The 20,342-nt window shown below is 43.7% G+C and overlaps 1 protein-coding gene across 1 annotated transcript in view; it reads right to left on the reverse strand.

Moving 5' to 3' along the window:
- Positions 1 to 4,481, reverse strand: part of efna4 (ephrin A4) — a 37,574-nt gene extending 33,093 nt beyond the window's left edge. Inside the window, exon 1 of the mRNA XM_030392619.1 lies at positions 3,937 to 4,481. Within this exon, the coding sequence (XP_030248479.1) occupies positions 3,937 to 4,061 (125 nt within the window). The 5' untranslated portion in view covers positions 4,062 to 4,481. The remainder of the gene's footprint in view (positions 1 to 3,936) is intronic.
- Between the last annotated feature and the right edge of the window lie 15,861 nt (positions 4,482 to 20,342).

Below are 20,342 nucleotides of genomic sequence, written 5' to 3' on the forward strand. Positions count from 1 at the left end.
TCAATAAAGATACAGAAAACCAATACAAATATTCATCTCCCCCACGCACCGTTTAAACATGCTCCACTGGGCTTGGAAGTCGCCCTAAGCCTGTGTCAGAAGAAGGGAGAGAGACACAGACGAGAATAAGGAAAGAGAGAGAGAGAGAGAGTTGAGAGGGGTCTGGACTGGTCTGGCGTTGTTTGACGTGCTTTTAAAAAAAAGTCTGTGTCCGAACTTGCAGAGTGAGTTCAGGTCGTGGAAATTGGCCAGATCAGTCAGATTGTGCAATAAGTCTCAATGCAAACGGAAAAAATCTCCAATTAACACCCAGCTAATCCAACGATATGCTGGAGAGAAAAGACAAGAGGAGTCAGGAAGCGGGGTCTGACGTTTGAGCTGTTGCAACAAGTTTCCTCCTGCCATGTTGGATAAGACGGAAAGTACAAGCAGAGGTGTGCGAGCCAAGAACAAGGGTAAGTCAGAGGACGAGGAAATGGAGTGGGTTCGGGGTGACATTTATTCTTGTTATGGATGTATGAGCAGCCCGTACAGACAGTGAAAGCCTCTTTGCAAAAAGGTCTATCTCTGGCACAAAGCGGGTAATTCAATCCTTAAAGTTTTGGCTGGACTGAGTAAACTTCCTGACACATCCTGAGTGGATTTATGAGGATGAATATGGCACAAGAGGCGTATGCTGTTGTATCAGCAAATCGGCCAGTCAACTTATTCGGTCCAACAGGTTTTAAAGCACACCATGGTACAGAAGTGGGGGGGGGGGTTTAATATACCAATAAACTGAACCTGCTACTCAGAGGAGCGCTGAGGTATACTGTCAGCACACGTGCAAACACCAGTCAAGCTTAAAGCGCTCTGGTTATAATATTTTACTTACCTTTAACTGCTCCAGGAAGTAAAAAAATAATTTCTCCCCTAATAAGGAACTATCGCTCTGAGAGAAACAATGTAATAAAACCGAGAACGGTCGTAAAACCCTGTTCATAAAATCGTAAAAGAGGGCAATCGAACCACTTGAGCCCCACAATCAAGGGAGGCCTGGGTGCCTGACTCCACCATGTTCCACGCTGACCCTGCAGTCAGTCCATCACTTCCATTTCAGAGCTCCATCTTTCAAATCTGGAGGGTGCTAAATGTGTGCCAGCCAAAGTGTTTCACCGAGCCTTTGTTACAGCCATATTAGCTGGTGTGGAGCCGGGCAACAAGGCCCTTCAGTCTCCACTCCACTGCCCCCGCTTCATTAAAACCATAAATCTAGATGTCCAAGGAGTGATAGCCTGAGAGTGTCTTCTGTCACCTGTATTAAAAGGAGCCAGTTGGCTCACCAGCTACTGTCGTTATATACGAGCTGAGCCTTTATTGTAACATCTATAATGGCGGCCAGCTCCTCTTTAGCTTTAGCTCCTCCAGAGTCAGACATGGCAGAAACACAACAACACAGTTCTTTGAATATTAGCTGTCAGAGAAACTTGTTAGCCTAAAATTTCAATTTCCTAAATTGCTTACGTGTAGTTCTAGCCAACAAAAATGAGCACCCAGCTCAAAATCAATATTATGCCAATATTTTTTTCATAAATTAAAGATACAACATTTAAACCTGAAAGTAATATTCCATTAGCATGCACTTAAACTCATGTTTCAGGCAGATTTGTGAATGCAAGTCCAAAATGTACTTTCATCCAAGTCTGATATTTGCCCTGTTTTGTTCTCCACCAACTCTTAGGGGAAATAGTTGCTAAATGCTGCTCTAGTTGCTAACTTTTCGCTCAGTTGTGCAGAGTTCCAATAAACTTGAGATACAGTATTTAAACCTACATTAACTGACATACAAGCTTATGAATTTGAGGTGTTAGCGAACAGCTAGCCAACAGCTGCTTCTCTATAGTCATGGCAGACACGTTGCAACATTAGCATACATCTCACGTCATTTTTTCAAACAAATTCAAAGAAAATGTTGTTCTGCAAGACCTCTATCTCTTTAGCTGCCAAATGCTAGTTGCTAACTTTGTCCTTCTGCTGTTTGGTGTTGACCAGGTAGCTCACAGTCACAGCTCATCAGGGCTTTTTAGCTATATTGTAAACAACGCTGCTTAAAATGGTGAAAACATTAAAGTTGTTTGCTGTCAAACCAAAACAAAGAGCTGAAAGAAGCTAAAAAGTTTAATTAGTTTTTAATATAAACTATTGATTGGAGCAGCTTTCTAAATAGTTAAGCTTCATTTTAAACTATTGCAACAATGTGGACAAATACACAAAAGCCAAATGTGGTTATTTTTTTTTATCTAAAGTGCCTTCTGTACCATCAAGCGGAGCCCTGGACGCCTTAGTGCAGCGCCAAGCCAACAATAGCATCGCTCTCCTGTCTCTGTCCTCCTGTTCCCTCGCCAGGCTATATTTACAGGCCTCAGGACAACCTGGCCGGCTGGCTGGCAGCTAATAGAAAATATGGTATGGGAAAATGACTGAAGCTCAACTAATCACACCACCAATATCCATCACTGGGCAGGAGGGAGTCGTGAGAGATAAAGGGGCACGGAGGAGGAGGAGGAGGAGGAGTGCAGGCAAAAAAATGAAAAGGAGAGCGGGATGTAACAAGGGAGGTAATGAAGAGTGAGGAGAGGAGAGGAGAGGAGAGGAGAGGAGGAATGAAAGAGAGTCCTAGCTGCAGACCCAGGGGATTCTGAACCGGGTGCAGCATCACGCCTGCGCTGATAGCTTTGTGATTGGGTGGTGTTGCTGATGAGAGTGATTCTCTGCCACAGTGGGTTACCCTCCGCCGTGATGCTGATGGCATTGTGATTGTGTGGTGTTGCAGCCAACTGTGTGGCCCTGCCACAGGCTGTGACCATTCATCCCTGAATCTCTGGGGAACTAGAAGGTGCTTCCTAATCCTCGCAGAGTTCCTCCCCGCCACATTTCTGTTGGATCCCAATTACAGGACTGGGTTTTACCCGCCTGGACACACTGGGTAGAACCTCGACCGACACCAGTACAGGATGAGTCCTGCAGGCTTTAAAAATGGAGCCCTGAGGGAAATAATCGGTCCCAGGAGTCGTATCTCTGTCACATGTTGTGTATCCACAAATGCAAAATACGAGAAAAATGTGACTGACAAAGTGGTCTCCGTGGCCAATGGCTATTAGTAAAAAAGGTCATTCATCTGAAGGGGTGTTTGGGGAATTGGGCCTCCAGGACGGCGAGAGTCTGGAAATAAGCAGGTGAGAGAACGGCGGACGTGTTATTTCGGGCAGCAGCTCTACTGGCCCTGCAGGTCCTCCAGCACCAACCCTTCAATTAACCAGACTGGAACACCTGGATCAGCAGGTGAGCCTATCTCGGGCTTGCTAATGGCCCCAATCAACCCATTACACACACTCACAAACACACACACACCTTCCCATTACCTCACTGTACATTCGCCTGTGCACAGAAGCCCTTTAGCTTTTAATATACACCTGTGTCCTCAGAGTGCTATCTAGGACACTACTCAGAACAAACACTTGTGAAGAAACCCTTACTTCTATGTTCTGTAAGCAGCATAATTACTGGAGTTGACAGGTGAAAGCCAGGGCTACAGTTTAGTCATGGTGGTAAAGATAGCTGCAGCAGAAGAAGAAGGAGGTGAGATCAGGCCACCGAAATGAGCTCAGGATTTCTCATTGGACCTGTCTGGTAGCTTTTTGGGGTTTGGTCAGATTTGAGGTGATCATACCTGCTCTTCAATTAAACACACGCAGGATGTGATCTGCCGCATAGCTGGGATTCTTTAAAACAACTAAAGTGTGAGTCATTTAGTAGGTATTAGTGTGGCCCGTTGTGTAAGTGCGGCAGTGCAAGTTGAGACCAGCCTCGTTTTTAAATTTTTACCATGAAGCCCCTCAGCGGCCCGCCCGCAGAGCGGCAGCCTCATTTAGGAGCATCCCCGCAGTGTTTCCTCACCTTGTGTTTGTCGAATTCCAGTACACGACGTGTCTTTTGGCCACGGCGGCTGAGATTATGTTAAAGAGGAAGATCGTGGCTTTCCAAGCCGGGAGAGCTCCCGGCGTCCGTACCGGGGAGCCCATCCTGTCCGCCGCGGGGCCCGGCCGCTGGAGAGGCTCTGGGAGTAGCGCGCGAGTCAGGTGAAGGGTGGAGACCTGGCGGAGGTCGGTGAACAGCTTTCCTCCAGCAGCTTCACCAGTTCATGAAGAAAACTCAAATGTTCACCTCAAGTGCTGCTGCAGCCTCGCGTGATGCATGAAGTGGTTTTAAAGTCGCTTAAAAAAATAAATAAATAAAAAAGCCAGGTGTTAAATCACAGGTTGCAGAGCTGAAGGTGAGTGAGGAGGTCTGTCCGCGGTCCGCATCGTGTTTTTTTTGGGGCGGAGATCTCCTCGATGAAAAGCTGCAGACTGAAGGTTTAAAGGTCAGAGTCTCCAGTGTACAGTAATAAGTGAGGATATCAGTAGAAACTGCCAGCTGGTTTGGCAGCAACAGGCTGCTGAGAGCACATGAAGGGCGGAGCCGCCGGGCTGAGGGGCGGTGCCGGGAGAAACTTTGGGCCAATCGGGCGACAAGGGTGTGGTGATGTGTGTGAGGCTGATGCGAAGAGTTAAACCCTTGTGAGGTGCGCCGACTGGTGTGGAGAGACAGTCCGTCACTGTCCCACTTCATCAGGACCCCTCTGTCCTCTGTAAGACTGATCTGGAGGTGATAGTCAGAGACAGACCCTGAGCAGCTTTCCTCTGCAGCAGCTGGGTGTGTTGCTCACTGGTGCACAGTATTCACTAAGATAGAAGTAGGCCTACAGATACCTGTGTAAAAAACGACCCCGGTAAAAGTAGTAAAGTACAGGCTCTGAAAGGTACACACAATATTAAAATATCCCTCTGAAGGTCATGCCTGTGCAAAACTAACTCATCACGTACTATTAAAGGAGCACTATTTTGTTTTGGGGAAGACATTTTAATCAGAAGAGAAAGATATTTATTGACTGTTCTGTTATGCCCGAACCAACTGAATAAACAAACGGACAACACAGTTTCATACTGTTTTACTTTGTTTATATGTGGTGGACCCTGCCACCTTTCTAGCTTCAAAAACTGTTGTGGGGCCTTAGTTTCTTCTGAGAACAGTTTATTTATTCAGTTATGGAAAATATGAACATTTATGAGTTTGTTTTATGACCTCTTTAATATTGTAAATATTGAAATTCTGAGTTTCTTCTCCAAAACTACATTTTGCCCCTTAACGTCTCTAAGGCTTTATAAAGGGTGCAGCTGTTTGTTTCCCTCCCCAGTACACACAGAGGTGGGAAAAGTACACAGAATCTTTACTCGCGTAAAAAATACTGTCTCAAAAAGACCCTGGTAAGAGCAGAAATACTGATCCAGCTTCCTTACTCATGTAAAAGTAAGAAAATACATTCTCTGAAATGTAGTATATAAGTGTATAAAGTATAAAGAAAGAGAAAGATCTTCATTGACTGTTTTTTTTAAATGCCTAAATAAACAAAATAAACAAACTCTATTTGTTTTTTGTGACTGAATAAACAAACCAACCTTAAAGGACAACACAAGTTAACACTGTTTGTTTATATTTGGCGGACCCTGCCACTTTTCTAGCTTCAGACAGTTTTCTGGGGACCTTTTTTTCCCCCTCAGAACAAATATTGAGTTAGAATAGTCCCCCTTTAACATGATTTAAACTTTAACGTGACTATTAAACTTAAAGCTAGAATCAGTAGGATTTGTCCGAGCATCATTATTTGACGAGTTAGGAATGAGACTCAAAAATCAACTCTTCTTACAAATAGCCCCTTTAAGACTAAAGTAACGAGCCCCTTTTGAAAATGCAAAGAGTAGATAGCACAAAGATTTGTGTTAAAATTTAGGAGGGAATGATAAAAAGTTTTCCAGAAAATAAATACTCCAGTGAAGTGGACTGAAGATACCTGAAATATCTACTGAAGCACAGTAACAAAGAGCTTGTACTTTGTTTCTTCCTGACTCTTGGTACACAACACGAGCAGTAATGTGGTGCTTCCATCTCTCCTGTACTTCCCTCCAGCCCCTGAACCTATCGTCACTGTAAAGCTCCAAGTAGGGCGACATTATGGTAAAACGAGACGTTCAGGTACCCAACACACAAGATAATCAAACTGTGGAGAGCAACGGCGTCCATAAGATTTAGTTCAGCTACACATTGCTACATGAGGTGTGTGTGTGTGTGTGTGTGTGTGTGTGTTGATAACTATTAATTCTCTGGTTGTTGTCAGCCGCCCCAGGGGAGGGTGTAGTGACAGTAATCACTACGCCTCCGCGGGCGAAAGCCACTGGTGGTCCTCTCTAATTATCTGATTCTCTAAGTGTGCGTCTGTTTGTGTGTGTGTGTGTGTGTGTGTGTGTGTGTATGTGTTGAGATTACTAACCCAGCACTATCAGTCATCCACACAAAGTTCCATTGATAGCTTTGTGTTATTAGCTGCTGCGACTGCACGCTTTTCTTTTTCTGCGGGACTCGCCCCCCCTCGCCCGCCTTCTCTCTATCTTTTTATCCAGCATGTGTGTGTTTGGTGTTGTACGAGCGCGTGTGGCACTAGGACTCATTAGCTCACTTCCTGGAGGTCCTGATCATTAATTTCCCATGATGCCTCAGTGCTCCTGTGTGGCTAATTTGTCCCTAGCGAGCAAGCGCTCCCTCAGCAAACGTGGAGCAGACCACGGAGGAGTAGCTCACTCTGCAGGGTCTCTCTCTCTCTCTCGTTCTGATTGATCTACAGGCCCAGACAGTCCCTAACAAATTTTGTAAGAGTGCCAGAGGTTAATAATACTTTGTGAAAATTCATTTTATTCTCCCTCTCTCACCCTGAAAAAACCTTTCCAACTTTCAATTTGGAATTGTCTGCAGAACATAACAGTTTAAGTATTCCGGGGCCCTGCAGCTAACTCTTTCTGTCTCAGACTATAAATTGACCAGTTTCCCCACTTGACTCGGATTAGATTGGAGAGAAAAGTGGTCTCATTTACCCCATGGGAGCGCCAATTGAAATCCACGGTTATGATGCACTAAATTAAGAGCCATGTTGATTGCAGGGCTGATGGATTTCCGCACGTACTAATGGCCGTTTTATCCGAATGGGCAGAAAAATAAAACTTCTCCTCACCCTCAAGCCCTCTCTCGCTCCGTCTTCCTCCCCTCTACTTTAATATTTGTTTCAGCTCCTGTGTGTCTGCTATTCATCATTATCAGCACTCTTTCCAGAATCTTCTCCCCTCTTTTCTCTTCAATCTCTATCCGTCATCCGTCCTAATCTTCCCTCTCATTGATCTTCTCATTACTGGTCAAATATGTTTTTCCCCCCCACACATCTCCTGGCACAGTTTATCTCAGCAAATATTTTCTGTTCTCCTATAGAGTCCAGACCAAAAACAATGTTTAGGTGTTATTTATGGCTTTAACACTCAAAAAACTCTAACGTGCTTTACCAGGAAGGACTGTGTGGTTGTTGACCGATCAGATTTGATTTGATCAGTAACATCAGAAAACGGCCCCAGATTTGATTAAAATATTCTTAAATGATGATTGGTGAGAAGTGTGTGACATCACATTTTTCTGTCTGAGCTCCTCCTACTTCAGATGGAAGAGTGCAGACAAAAACACAAATAACCCAAAACAGTGATGGAATGCATTTTCAAATTAAAGTATTTAATCGTCAATTGACAACTGATTCAGGCAATTTGAAAAATGCAGAGTATCAGAAAATCAACCAACCTGGACAAACCGGATGACTATAGATGTGTTTTATTTCACTTTTACTTGTACCTTTGATACTTAAAGCAACATTATGTGGAAATTGGCATGTTGTGCAATTGTGCAACACCAATGTCATAAAACACAAATCCCAGATCTGTAACAATTTGTCAGACATATATAGGTGCTGACTACCACCAAAACTCATTACGTCATAACAATGTTATGCTTGAAACTTGTATGTTGAAGTAAGCATGTATGTAACGCTGTGATCCTGCCCTCTCATTGAAGCTACTTAGTGCAAAAATAAGACAACAGAGACACAATTCACTCGATTACAAGACAATGAAACATCAACGTGATTTTGACACTGTTACTTTAAGGTTAAAATAAAGTTACATAACGTTGCTTTAACACAACATCTTTACTTTAACTCGAGTATGATGACTTTTCGGGTTCAACATTTCTTGTAAAATAAACCAAATCAGCTCCAGACTCTGGTCTTGAAAACCAACTCGTATCAAATTGAAGATAACTCATGAGTGTGTCGAATCCATGCCTGTGTTGAATATCTCCTCCTCCTCTGTGTAGCTGACAGCTTGAAATTATATCTGTCATTGCTCCAGGTGTGAAGTAGTTTTTTAGTGTCATTATTGAAAATTAAAGGGGCTCTGTGTAACGGTTTGTAGCAATTTACATGTATTAATCACTTTTTTAGTGGCCATATGTGAGCGGATGATGTGAAAAATGAGGCCTTCCCTGTCTCTCTCGGCCGCCTGTGGATGATTTGTTTAAGTTGTTTATAAGTGTGAGTATAAGCGTATATTTTCAGGGCTTATGAAATACAGGGTAATACATTTTAGAAGTGGTTGGCTGTTTCTTTTCCCAAGTGCATGCACAGATGCAAAAGGTGACGACGCTGAAGAAAAGGACAAATAAACAGCCTCAGAAAAACATCTCCCATAGATGTTCTCCTGCGTCGAGGTCTGGGGGATCGTGAAGGTCATATTTCATTAAACCATTCAGTGATCCTGACGCCCTGTAGCACGGCAGCATGTGGTTCACGTTTTGTCATCCATCTGTATAAGTTATTTTTCACTTTCCGGACATTTTGTAGACTCACACAGCCAGACCGCTGTGTCAGTGCTGGAGAGAGGTCTGTCTGCGCCTCTACTCATTCTGGTATACAGGGAGAACTCTCCTGCTTCTCTTCTTTAAACCGATCACAATCGTCTTGGGCGGCTCAAAGATACAATCACCACCGGTGCCCCTTGCAAAATAGCGTTGGGGAGAACTTGTTGTTGTTGGGGGGAACTGCCTGCTCGTTCAGGTTCGTGCTGTTAGCAATTACGTTAATGTTAGGGTGACTTGCTATTTTCAGCGTGCAGGCTGCGAGCTCGTAGGTTGTTGTTGTGTCCTATAGGAGAGGACGGAGAATGGCGCCCGATGACGCCTTCTACCTACGGTGAGTCAGACTGGACATTTTGCGTCAAATTATCACTAAAAATGTAATAACTTTTTTTCAGAACTGTAGGGGAAATATCCCTTTAAGTCGTCTTCAGTTTCATTTTCCTGCTCTTCCTCCTCTTTCGCACTCCTCCTCGCCATCCCTCCTCCTTCTTCTTATTCTTCTTCTTCTTCTCTCTCTATTGCTTTTGTACAGTAGTGTCAGTAGCCTCTTAATCCTGTTATCTCCACATATACAGGCTGACACCAAGCCACTCGCCAGAGCTGTAATCAACTACCCTACACACACACACACACACACACACGCACGCACACACACACACACACACACACACACACACACACACTCAGCATGAACACACTCCTCTCCTTATATCACTGTGTCTCTCTTGCTGTCACACACACACACACACACACACACACACACACACACAGAGTTGGACTGGCCCCATTCTCCGTCTTCTCTGTAATCCCGCTATTTTTGGTCTCTTACTATTTGGATCGGCCATATGCCTGCTCCTCTCACACACATCTCGGTCCGTCTATCACTCATCATTTGAGAACCGCTGCCTCCCCATAACATATCTGCTCTGCACCTGTCACTCCTCCCGCTCCTCCACTTTTTAAGCTGCCTCACGTCTTCTTCTTCTACTCTGTGCACACTCCCGCTCCTCCTTCAAGTCCCTCCTGTGACATCAACACACTCAATCAGCCTTTTTTTTAATGATCAGCCAGGATTATTTTTTCTTCTTTTTTTTTCTTCCTCTGAGGGTTTCTTGAACAAATGAACCCCCCCCCCCCCCCCCCCGCATGCTCTCAAGAGAAGCCTCTTCACAACTTTTCTCTGTTCCCTCATCTTTGTCATTTTGTACTTTGTGGAGCCGCTTTTCTTCCGCACGCCTACTGCACTTATTTGCAACAGTGCCAATTTTATGGGGTCATCACTTCACTCGTGTGTTTTTTCCATTCTCACCTTTTTCTTTTTCGTGCGAGTGCATTGTGTGCGGCTCTCGCCCCTTGTGTACCTCTGCTCTCTTCCTCCCCCTCTCTCGCTGCGTCTCAGTTCCGTAATTACAGCTCTGGACTCAAGCAGTGATGGTAAATGCTTTTCTATTCCCCTCTCTCCAGCATTCCCCCCCCGCCGAATCTCCATCTTTCTCCTGTTCTCACCAAGCAAATTATGTCTTGGTTACTATAGAGACATGTTTATTGAATGCTTTTCTGCTGCACCTTCTTACTTCCTCCCTTCGCCGTCCCTCCCCCTCTTTTTCCTCAGCCCAACCTGTGTTTACTCTTTTCTCACACCCCTGTGAACTGATGGTCACCTGCATCTTTTCCCCCCCAATTTAATTTCACTCTTTTGTTGTCTGAGGAGCCACTTCTTCTTTGGTGACTAATGGTCGCCATTTGTGAAGAAAAGATGAGAACTGAGTATGTCGGATAGATTTTCAATGCAGTAGTCGGGGCTCTTGTTGTTCCCATGTACTACATGTACGCAGATGAAGAAAAAGATGTCTCTTTTACGCCATGCGCTATCCATTACTATTGACCGTGTAAGTGGCCCCCACAGAATACAGCACTCTGAGATGCAAGCAATCTGATTGTGTCTCCTCACGATCACAGATACAGTGTCCAATCTGCTCGCCTTTCTCTCTCGATTGGCTCTTTTTTTTTTCTGTTTGTTCATCGCTCTTGCAAAAGCTGCTGAGCCTGATCTCCTTATGTTCCCTCTCTCTGTCTTTGATAAGTGTGGGAATCAAACTTAAATACTTTTTTTTGGTGCTGATGGAAATACATCCATTGCGTTAAGAATAGAAAACTGGAATGCAACCGAAGCTGGGATCGCATGCCTGCAAAATCTCTCTTCTTAGATTAATATTGATTGGGCAACTTATCCCCACTAAAAGTGAAACTACGTAGGTTTTGCTGGAGCGAGTGACAAGAACATCGATGATGACAAGTTAAGGGTAAAAGCTGAAAAGTAGTGGAACAGTAGCACCAGTATAGAAGAGGTGTTAAAGGAGAACTTCGGTCGATTTAAACATGCAGCTTCATTGCTCAAGCTACCCTTGACTTGCCAGTACCGAAGACGCGAACAAATTTGGTCCAGCCATTACAGAGCTCCGTGAACGGAGACGTAGCATTGAACGCTAACAGCATGGGGTCAGAACTTTAGACTGTGTTTTAAGCGTCTTAACATGCTCCACATCTCACACCAAAAGTTATGCAACATCAGCAGACACCTTAGCACACAGCACTGTAGCGTGTATGACTCAAACTGAATAAAAAAGTAGTTAAAACAATGTGTTTGTGCAAGGAGCTACTTACCTGTTTGTTGACATCGGCGTCTTCCGGTAGCTAGACTAAACTAGCTGATCCGTCGAGCATGCACTTACTCCCTCGCTGGCGGAGACGGAAACGTAATCCAGCATTTTCGTGTTTATGTTCATAATGTACATGTCCATGTTACAGCCTGTCATGAGCCATGAGCCTTACAATAGCCTGTTAAGCCTGTTAAGTGCACACTCGATGGATACGCTAGTTTGGTCTAGCTACCGGAACACACCTGTCAACAAACAGGTAAGTAGCTCCTTGCACAAACACACTGTTTTAACTACTTTTTTATTCATTTTGAGTCATACACGCTACAGTGCTGTGTGCTAAGGTGTCTGCTGATGTTGCATAACTTTTGGTGTGAGATGTGGAGCATGTTAAGACGCTTAAAACACAGTCTAAAGTTCTGACCCCATGCTGTTAGCGTTCAATGCTACGTCTCCGTTCACGGAGCTCTGTAATGGCTGGACCAAATTTGTTCGCGTCTTCGGTACTGGCAAGTCAAGGGTAGCTTGAGCAATGAAGCTGCATGTTTAAATCGACCGAAGTTCTCCTTTAAGTTGGTGAAGTGACTCAGGGCCTGTCCACATGTACACAGTATCCTTAAAACAAAGATTTACATTTTTTTACAATTTTATTTTATTTATTTTTTTACACAAATGCTGATTAAATCACTGAAAGCTAAACTTTTGGAAAAACTCATACCAGGTTGAAGATATTCAGGAACTCAGGTGTGTTGTACGGACAGAGATTATTCCTGAAACAGTGCCAAAACACTCCTTTTTAAAAGCCTGTTTCCAAATAAATACACCCGGTATGTGTCGACTAGGCCTCAGTGATCCATCTACAAACTCAAGACCACGAGATGTGGTGGAAAAGTCCAGATAGATCATTTCTGTCAAACCACAGTGTTACGAACATACAGTATGTATACACAAGTGAAATGGGCTACTGAAAATCTAAAAACTGTATAATTTACGTTGGGTTATCTGAAAAAATGTGTTGTCAGGAGGCTGATAAAAGCACTGGTTTCACAGGACGGTGATGAAACAGTTTCAGAGTGTTACACAGGGCTGCAGTCTTGTTTGTTTCGCGTTGTACAAGTTACACGGGAGGGCACGGCAGCACAAAGAGTGCTAGTGTGAACACTGCACGCATCGACTAACTGTGACTTAATACGGAAGGGACTTATAGATACAGTATGTACAGTATAGACATATATATATTTATATTTTTTTAACTAGAATGTGTAGTGGAAGATCATTATGCCCACTGTATTACGGTCTAAGTTTTAGTCGGGGTGGTGCTAACAATTCTTAGATCGTGATTCCGTCTCAAAAGAACTCTGTCTCCATGCAGAAAAGTCAATAATCATCTGGGAGGACTGGCCTGTACGTTCCTTTTGGCTGAACCAATCGGATAATACCGGACCTCCAGTCTACACTGGTCACATTTACAGTAAATTACTGGCTGCCAACTAACTTTTTCAATCATTTTTCTGGAAAAATTACTAGGAAATGAGAGCTGCAGTCTGTTACCTCACTGTAGGAATGCCATTATTCACCTGTAACTTTGCAGGTAATGACCGTAAGATTAGTGTAATTGAGCGGCATGCTCCTGTGGAGTAATGCCACTTGATTACTTCTTGAGATGTGGTGAGGTCGGATGAGTTTGATCAAAGGTAACAGAAGTACATTCATTTGGGTTTTAAAAGTACACTGTGAACTTTTAAAAGTTGGCTTTACTTTAAAAAAGAGACCGGAAACCGATTACAGCCAGACCGCCAAGTAAGGAAGACTGTTAAATTCAAGTTGTTCGAGCAAAAACATTTGAACAACTTAAAATGATGGGTGTACTGTACTTAATCGTTTTGAGGTAATGAGTTTCCCCGTTTTCCTCGATAATGGTTTTATAATTTCATTGTTGTCCCCTGAATCGAATTCAAAGTGGATTGTGAGGTTCCTAAGAGATTCCCGCACAGAAATGCTGTTATTGGCACTGTGACCCACGTATCATCTCAGCACTAGCATCACAAAGTTCCACAAATAATTCCCAGTCCTTGTCCTGTGCACTTCCCGCCCTCATCCTGACTCCGTTTTCCATATTGTTCTCCTCTCCTTCCTGTCCTCTCTCCCCCTCCCCCTCTCGCACCATTTGTGGATGATTAGTAGAGTCAGATGGAAGCAAGACGAGGACACGCGGCCCGCTCTGCATATTCATCTGTCCTTCTGTTACTTCTATTCACCGATCTGCTCGCCGCAGTCACTCTCTGCTCTCAGTCCGCCTTCCTCTGCGTCCTCTCTGTGTGCCAGCGCTCATCCTCTCCCCCCCGAACACCTCCACAATTTATCCTCCCCTCTCCCGCTCTGTCCCCTACTGTACTGCAACCCCCCCCCCCCTTCCATCCCAGATGGACTGAGTGAACCCTCTGTAGTAAAATTAACTTTGAGATGAACGATGCTATGGCTGTTTGCGCATGCAGTATGATATTCTGCCAAAAAATGCAGTGAAGGTTATGTCTTGATCTATTTACTGCCAAGACGGACACTTTTCGTGACTTACAGCGTCTCGATTTATGCTCCGGTGTCGGAAAGGGAAACGGTTCCTCCGTGTGCCTGAAAAGAGATTTCCATTTAAATGCAGCCAACGAGGAGGCAGCAGGGCAGACGAGCGGTTGAAACGACTGTCCCATTACAACACATCGAGGTTTGAACCCCTTCAAAGTGCCTTTGAGGAGGACACAAATCCCTCACCTGCTCAGTCATGTGGCTCTGACTGAGATAAAAGAATAAATGAATATCCCACTTTCTTTAGCAGCTGTGTGCTCTGACAAGAGAGGCCAACACATCCTAGTGCCTAACTGTCACTCCGGGTGTTTTTTTTTTTTTTTTGTATAAATGCTGGCTTTTGATATCAATATAGAAAAGCCCAAAAACGGTGGCAGTGACATCTTGATGTAAAATCATATCATTTAAGTGGATCAACGCTTGTAGGAGGATCAAAGCTGGCAGATACTGTACGAGAGTGTCATACAAACAACACTCCGGTTAGTTTTTTGCTCCTCGTTTCACCTCTATATGTTTTTCTTGCAGAGCTCGCCCAGCTTCCTTCGTTAGCATCCGTGTGTTTTCCAGTTTGTGGCTTTGCGTCTGTAATCTCTGACTGTCGCTATGTGTTTTTGTGGGCAGCGATCTGATGAGGATTTGGCAGTCATGCTTATGTGGTAGGAACTAAAAGCAAGTTAATTGTTCCCTTAGGAAACATTCAAGCAGGCCGGACCACTTAGAATTATGGGCTGAGAGTAAAAAATGCAGATTTTATTTTTTATTTTTTTACCCTGTCAATGACTTTTTCCCCATCAACGATTTTTTTCCTGTGAGTTATTACTGCGGAATCAGACACTGGCACTAGTGTGTGTGTCTGTGTGTGTGTGTGTCTGTGTGTGTGTGCGTGTCATTAAAACGCCTCTCTTCTTCTGTTCTTACATCACAATGTCTGAGAGGTTTACAATGAATACCTGCAAACATTTAATTAAAGGGGAAACACGCGCATGTTTTCCAATAATCCCACTTCACGCTCTGTAATTAACTCTACATACACATTTACTTAATTACACTTAGAGGAGACACGCTGCAAGAGAACAAACAAATATGCTCAGCCTACCTATAGCTGAGAGTACATAATTACCCTGATCAGATTTACCTCAAATGCACGAAAAAACTAAATGAACGAGAGCGTAAAGGTTGTGTTAACAGGTTTCCGTGACTCCCACATGGCTGCAGGTTTGTGACTTGAATTATTTATCGCTACTTGTTGTCTTATTGCTGGAGGATGCGGATTCGCAGACTGTATCTGTCTGCTGTCCCCTTCTTCCCCTGCTCAGAAGATGGTGAAAGTGATATCTCCTAATGATTGGCCTTTCATTCTCCCCTTGCCCCCACCTCTCCCCTCGCTGTCTTTCAGTAAATGAGGGAAAGTGATACGGTTCTCTCTAATGACCAGTGTGAATAATCACCATCTAAATAAAGGCTCTGTTTGGTGCTAGAAATCTCCGGGTCTGTCTCTCACTATCTTCTTCACCCTCTCTTTAACCCTCCGCTGGCCAATTAGCCACCGAGCATGTTTAGCAGGCTCGTCTCTCTGTTGACTTCACGCCTCTGAGGTTTTCGTATTATCACCACCAGGGCTGTGTGTCCTTACTTAACCTTTAACGCATCAAACAAAATATTCCAGCGCCGAGTATTATTGAAGCTTCTCTAGTCAAACCTGCTTTTGATCTTCTTTCTGCCCCAAATCTACCCAAACTGTGCAGTTCTGTGGTTTGATTTACAACCCAAACAGTCTGTGGTGTGGTGAAGTTGAGCGCGGCGTATTTTCCGGTGTTGGCAGGTCAGCGTGCCGCGATGCCACCGAAACAATTTAGAAGCATTATTGTACAACACTTGTTGTATGTACTTGTTGTGTTTTATAAAGATAAATACGTAAAAATGTGAAGGCATGGGTTCAAGAACTGGGGAATACGACCACATGATGAAGCACCTCATTAAGCATGGAGAGTACTTCAGGGTGGACAGCTGCTCCATGACCGAAAGGCCAATGTCTTCATCCGGATCAGCATCTTCTCCTCAGGAGGACACACGGCAACAGCCGACTTCAGGTAAGATAAATGGTAAGTGGGCTAAATGAACCACCTTTAGTTTGTTCACACTCGGATTTTATTTGACTGGAAAATCGCTTTGGGTAATGTGCTATAGGCTAGGCACGTTTTTTTCCACAGCTGTCCCGGAAATGCCCTATAAAGTATTTTATAGGGACTATGTGGAACTTGTGTGTTTTGCTGGAAGCTGGTTATTAATTGATTTTTCACGGTATCGGACACCATTTCCACCGTGTGTACACTAACATCCTGTGGACTGGACTTCGTCGCAAAGAAATCCACAACCCAGCATCATTAAATAATTTTAAGAGATCATCCAGCGACCAAGAGAGACAGGAATGGTTTTATATTTCGAGGTACGTTACAGTCCGCTCACATGTAGCCAATAAAGTGATTGTGATGTAAATTGTTACCAATTATTCCTTATTTCCTCAGCCCCTCAAACTGTCCTGGGGTAAATGTAAGCCATCCCAAAATCAAAAGGTTGTTGATTTACTTTGTTTTTCATCCATTGTTGCAATTATTACATAGAATGTGTACTCAATTCACTCACTTCAGAACATTTAATTACTGTAAACTTGTTGTGTTCTTACATTAAACTGTGTTTTCACTGTTAAATGCTGCTCCTTGTGCTGACAACACAGATTTGCTGACCACAACATATTAAGGAAAAATAGGGTGTGTCCTCCGTCAAAGGTGAGTTTACAGCGTCCGTCCAGACTGATGTTGTGTTTTCCGCAGTTCTCCCACTGAGTAGCGAGCCAATGACCACTGATAGTTCATTACATATCTATCTGTCCGTCCAAAACGCTTTCCTCTTCTGACGACAGGCCCTGGTCTAGCAACCGTACTGTATCAAATCAGGTTATCGGTGTCACTATAAGGGTGCTGGTATCGGGGCTAATATCGTAATTTTTAAATAGATACCCAGCCCTAATCACCGCCATGTATCATGGCCAGAGTGCGGTCTCTCTTTCATCATCGGCCTTCTTTATGGTCGAAGGCTTTTTTCTTTTTGGTCCCATGCTTTCCTCTATCTCAAAACCAGATGGTCCATTTTTTATGTGCTTGTCAGTTTTCACATCCCCAGTCCATTACAGCGGTTGGGTGTGTGCGTGTATGTGTACTTTCTCTCTCCGCAGATCAGAGAGGAGCTCAAATTGACATCCATTTCGGCTGCACGTTTAGCTTTTATATCCTCAGCCCAGAGTGAACGGTGAGAGGAACCGGAAGACATGAAAGAGTGGGAGAGTGCCGGGGAGATAAAAGAAAAGCACTAGAAAAACCCCGCTGTCTGTCCGCGCGTTTATTTTGTGCTTACTAAAGTTCTTCTTCTCGCACATTCTCTCTCCCTCTCTCTCTCTCCCTTCGTTGGGGTGAGGAGGAGCTGAGTTATTAAAACGCCAACCTTTCCAACAAGAGGCAATAAATCAAACTAAATATCCAGGGGAGAGAGAGGGAGGGAGAGAGACAGAGAAGGAGAGAGAGGGAACATGGAAATGAAAAATAGGGAATGGATAAAGTCTAGGAGGGGGATTTGATGAGCAGAAGGCTTGGGAAAGAGGGAGAGGAGACGCAATGAGAGAGCGGTATTATAAATTGATGTTGGGGATGAGAGGAGAAGAAAGTAGTGAAGGAAAATAATGAGAGTCTCATCCGGCCGGTCTGACGCCAGCCCCTTGCCTCATCCACTTTGATTATGGGCAGACAGGCCAGCCAATCAGGGTTAATTCACCATCCCTGCAAATCAGTCAGTCAGTGAGCGACTTGATTTCCAAGGCAACTGTAAATGTTTTCTTCGGTTTGTGGCAAATATGACTCGAAGAACTCTGAGACGGAACCCAAACAACTGATGACTGGATGGACGGATGCTACAATTTGAGTTGTGGAGTGTCAAGCCTTTTGCAGTGTGATGATGAAGAACAGATGATCACTGAGGAGACGGATGTGAGTGAAGGCTCTGCTCAGCCTGAAAAACTTTAAGTGGCAGATTATGTGTGAGAAGAAAGAGAAGAAACCACAATATGGACGTTGAGACTGCCACCCAGAGAAAATGTCAGACTGATGGTATGCAGTCTATGATATATAATAATCTTCATAGTAAGCTGGTTTACAGTTTTCGCAGTTTGGAGTGTAACTTTTTTTTTTTTCACAAGATCTTTTCTAAAGCTGTCTCATCACTCGCTGTGATTTTCAGTTGCGACTTCTTCCTTTAGCTCCTTTATATCCTTTAATCCAATGTAGGACAATGATGTCAATCAACAGCACAACTCAAAAATCAGGCATTGTTCAGCGTGCATGCTCACTTAGTTTGAGTGAACTTAAAGCAACTATGAGGAACTTTCAGTCAAATATGGCGCCCCCTGTGGACAAAAACTGTACAAGCGACCTTCTGGCTAACACGTGCATTTGTTATGGAAACAAGTGAAGGAAACATGCAACTTCTCATGTCTGCCAGGGAGGTTATGTTTTCACCAGTGAGCATTCAGTAGGATGGTTGGTTTGTCAGCGGGATTGCACAAAAACTACTGAATGGACTTTCAGGAAACTTAGACGAAAGATGGTTCTCTTCCCAGAATAGACCCACTTAACTTTTGTTGTGGTCCTAGGTAAAGGGACAGATCCCTGATTTTTTTTTCTAACTGTGTTTAACATTGCATTTACATTACATTTTTAAAATGTGCACTGCAGACAGAGTGTAGATCTACGCAAACATCTAAGCAAACAGAAACAATGCAGACAATAACATTAGTGTTAAATAAAATAAATGTTTGAGTTTAGCAATTTTGTGTCATGTTGTATGTTATCAGATGCAAAAAAAACAACAACATCATATTAGCATCAACATCGGCCACTGAAAAACCCATCAAAATCACTACCCTTTAAAGGAGTCATCACTCGGAAATCGCAATTTCTCTCGTTAAATCATGCTATTGGTGTTGGACCTCTGTTGAAACTTGCCTGAAAAGCTGGAGTTTGAAAGTGGCTTATTTTTTTCGCTTTGGCTCTTTTTCTGAACAGGGATAGTGCACAATAGTGCGTGTTCCTAAAGCACGAGATTTTGCTCCTGTGGTGACGTTACCACAGGAGGCTACTTGCATAAGCATCGGCTCACAGCCGTCCTCAGCCAGACTTTCTGAGTGAGCACGCCGAATCTGCTTATTTCTTTGTCATTTTCATGCCATACATCGTGACCGCCAGCATTAAAACTCAGGTCTTACATGTAAAACACGAGTGTGAAAAGAAGGAAAAAAAAAGAATTTACCATTCAGAGACATCCTGCTGTAAACATGTCTCTTCCACCGTCTCTGCCTCTTCACTCTCCCGTTCGGTTTCCGACTCTGGCTCGTACATAAATGCCTGAATTCCGTAAGGTTCGTCATTTAGTGTGTGCGCCATGACAGGGGGCTGTTTATGTTTTGGAGTCTGTGTGTGCATGCAGGCTCGCCCCCATTCCGGCTCTGTCCTTCCTGCGGCCAATCAACGCGCGCCTCATTACATATTAATACAATGCACATCCGGACCGGTCAAAACCTCGCGCATAATCTCGCGTGAGAAAGTTGCGGTATGAAAAAGTGTCAGAACAAGCTCTATATTTGATTTTTTTTAAAAAAAATTCTAATAAGTTTTAAGAATTGATCCAAAGGGATCCAAGAGGGACTGGATATGTAAAAAAACAGGTGATGACTCCTTTAAGATGACCACCAATTAACTATACTGTCACTTCATCTATAAGAAACAAGGAGATATACAGAGGAATAAAAGCACTGTATGCTGTCGACTACTGGACACACACACACACACACAAGTGCACCGCTGTCTCTGCTGATTGATACTGCTGCTGTGCCTTGGTTGCTCAATAAAGAAAAGTGCTAGCAAGCGAACGTTATCTACCTAGCTTGCGAACAAAGACACTCATTAGGGAAATATGCAACGAACAAAGACAAACAATAAGCGTTTAATCTAGCTGTAACGTTAGCTAGTGAATTAGCTAGATTTCATGGTAAAACTATTAAACACTGACCGACATTGAGAACATCCCTAGCTAACTTAAGTTACACTAGATTTGGCACAGCAATAAATATAATTCAATTCGCACACCAACAATCCCCTGCTGTTACAATAATATCTGATAACTTGTATGTGACTTTCACGT

The sequence above is a fragment of the Sparus aurata genome, chromosome 17, assembly GCF_900880675.1.
Source record: "Sparus aurata chromosome 17, fSpaAur1.1, whole genome shotgun sequence".
NCBI classification, from domain to species: Eukaryota; Metazoa; Chordata; class Actinopteri; order Spariformes; family Sparidae; genus Sparus; species Sparus aurata.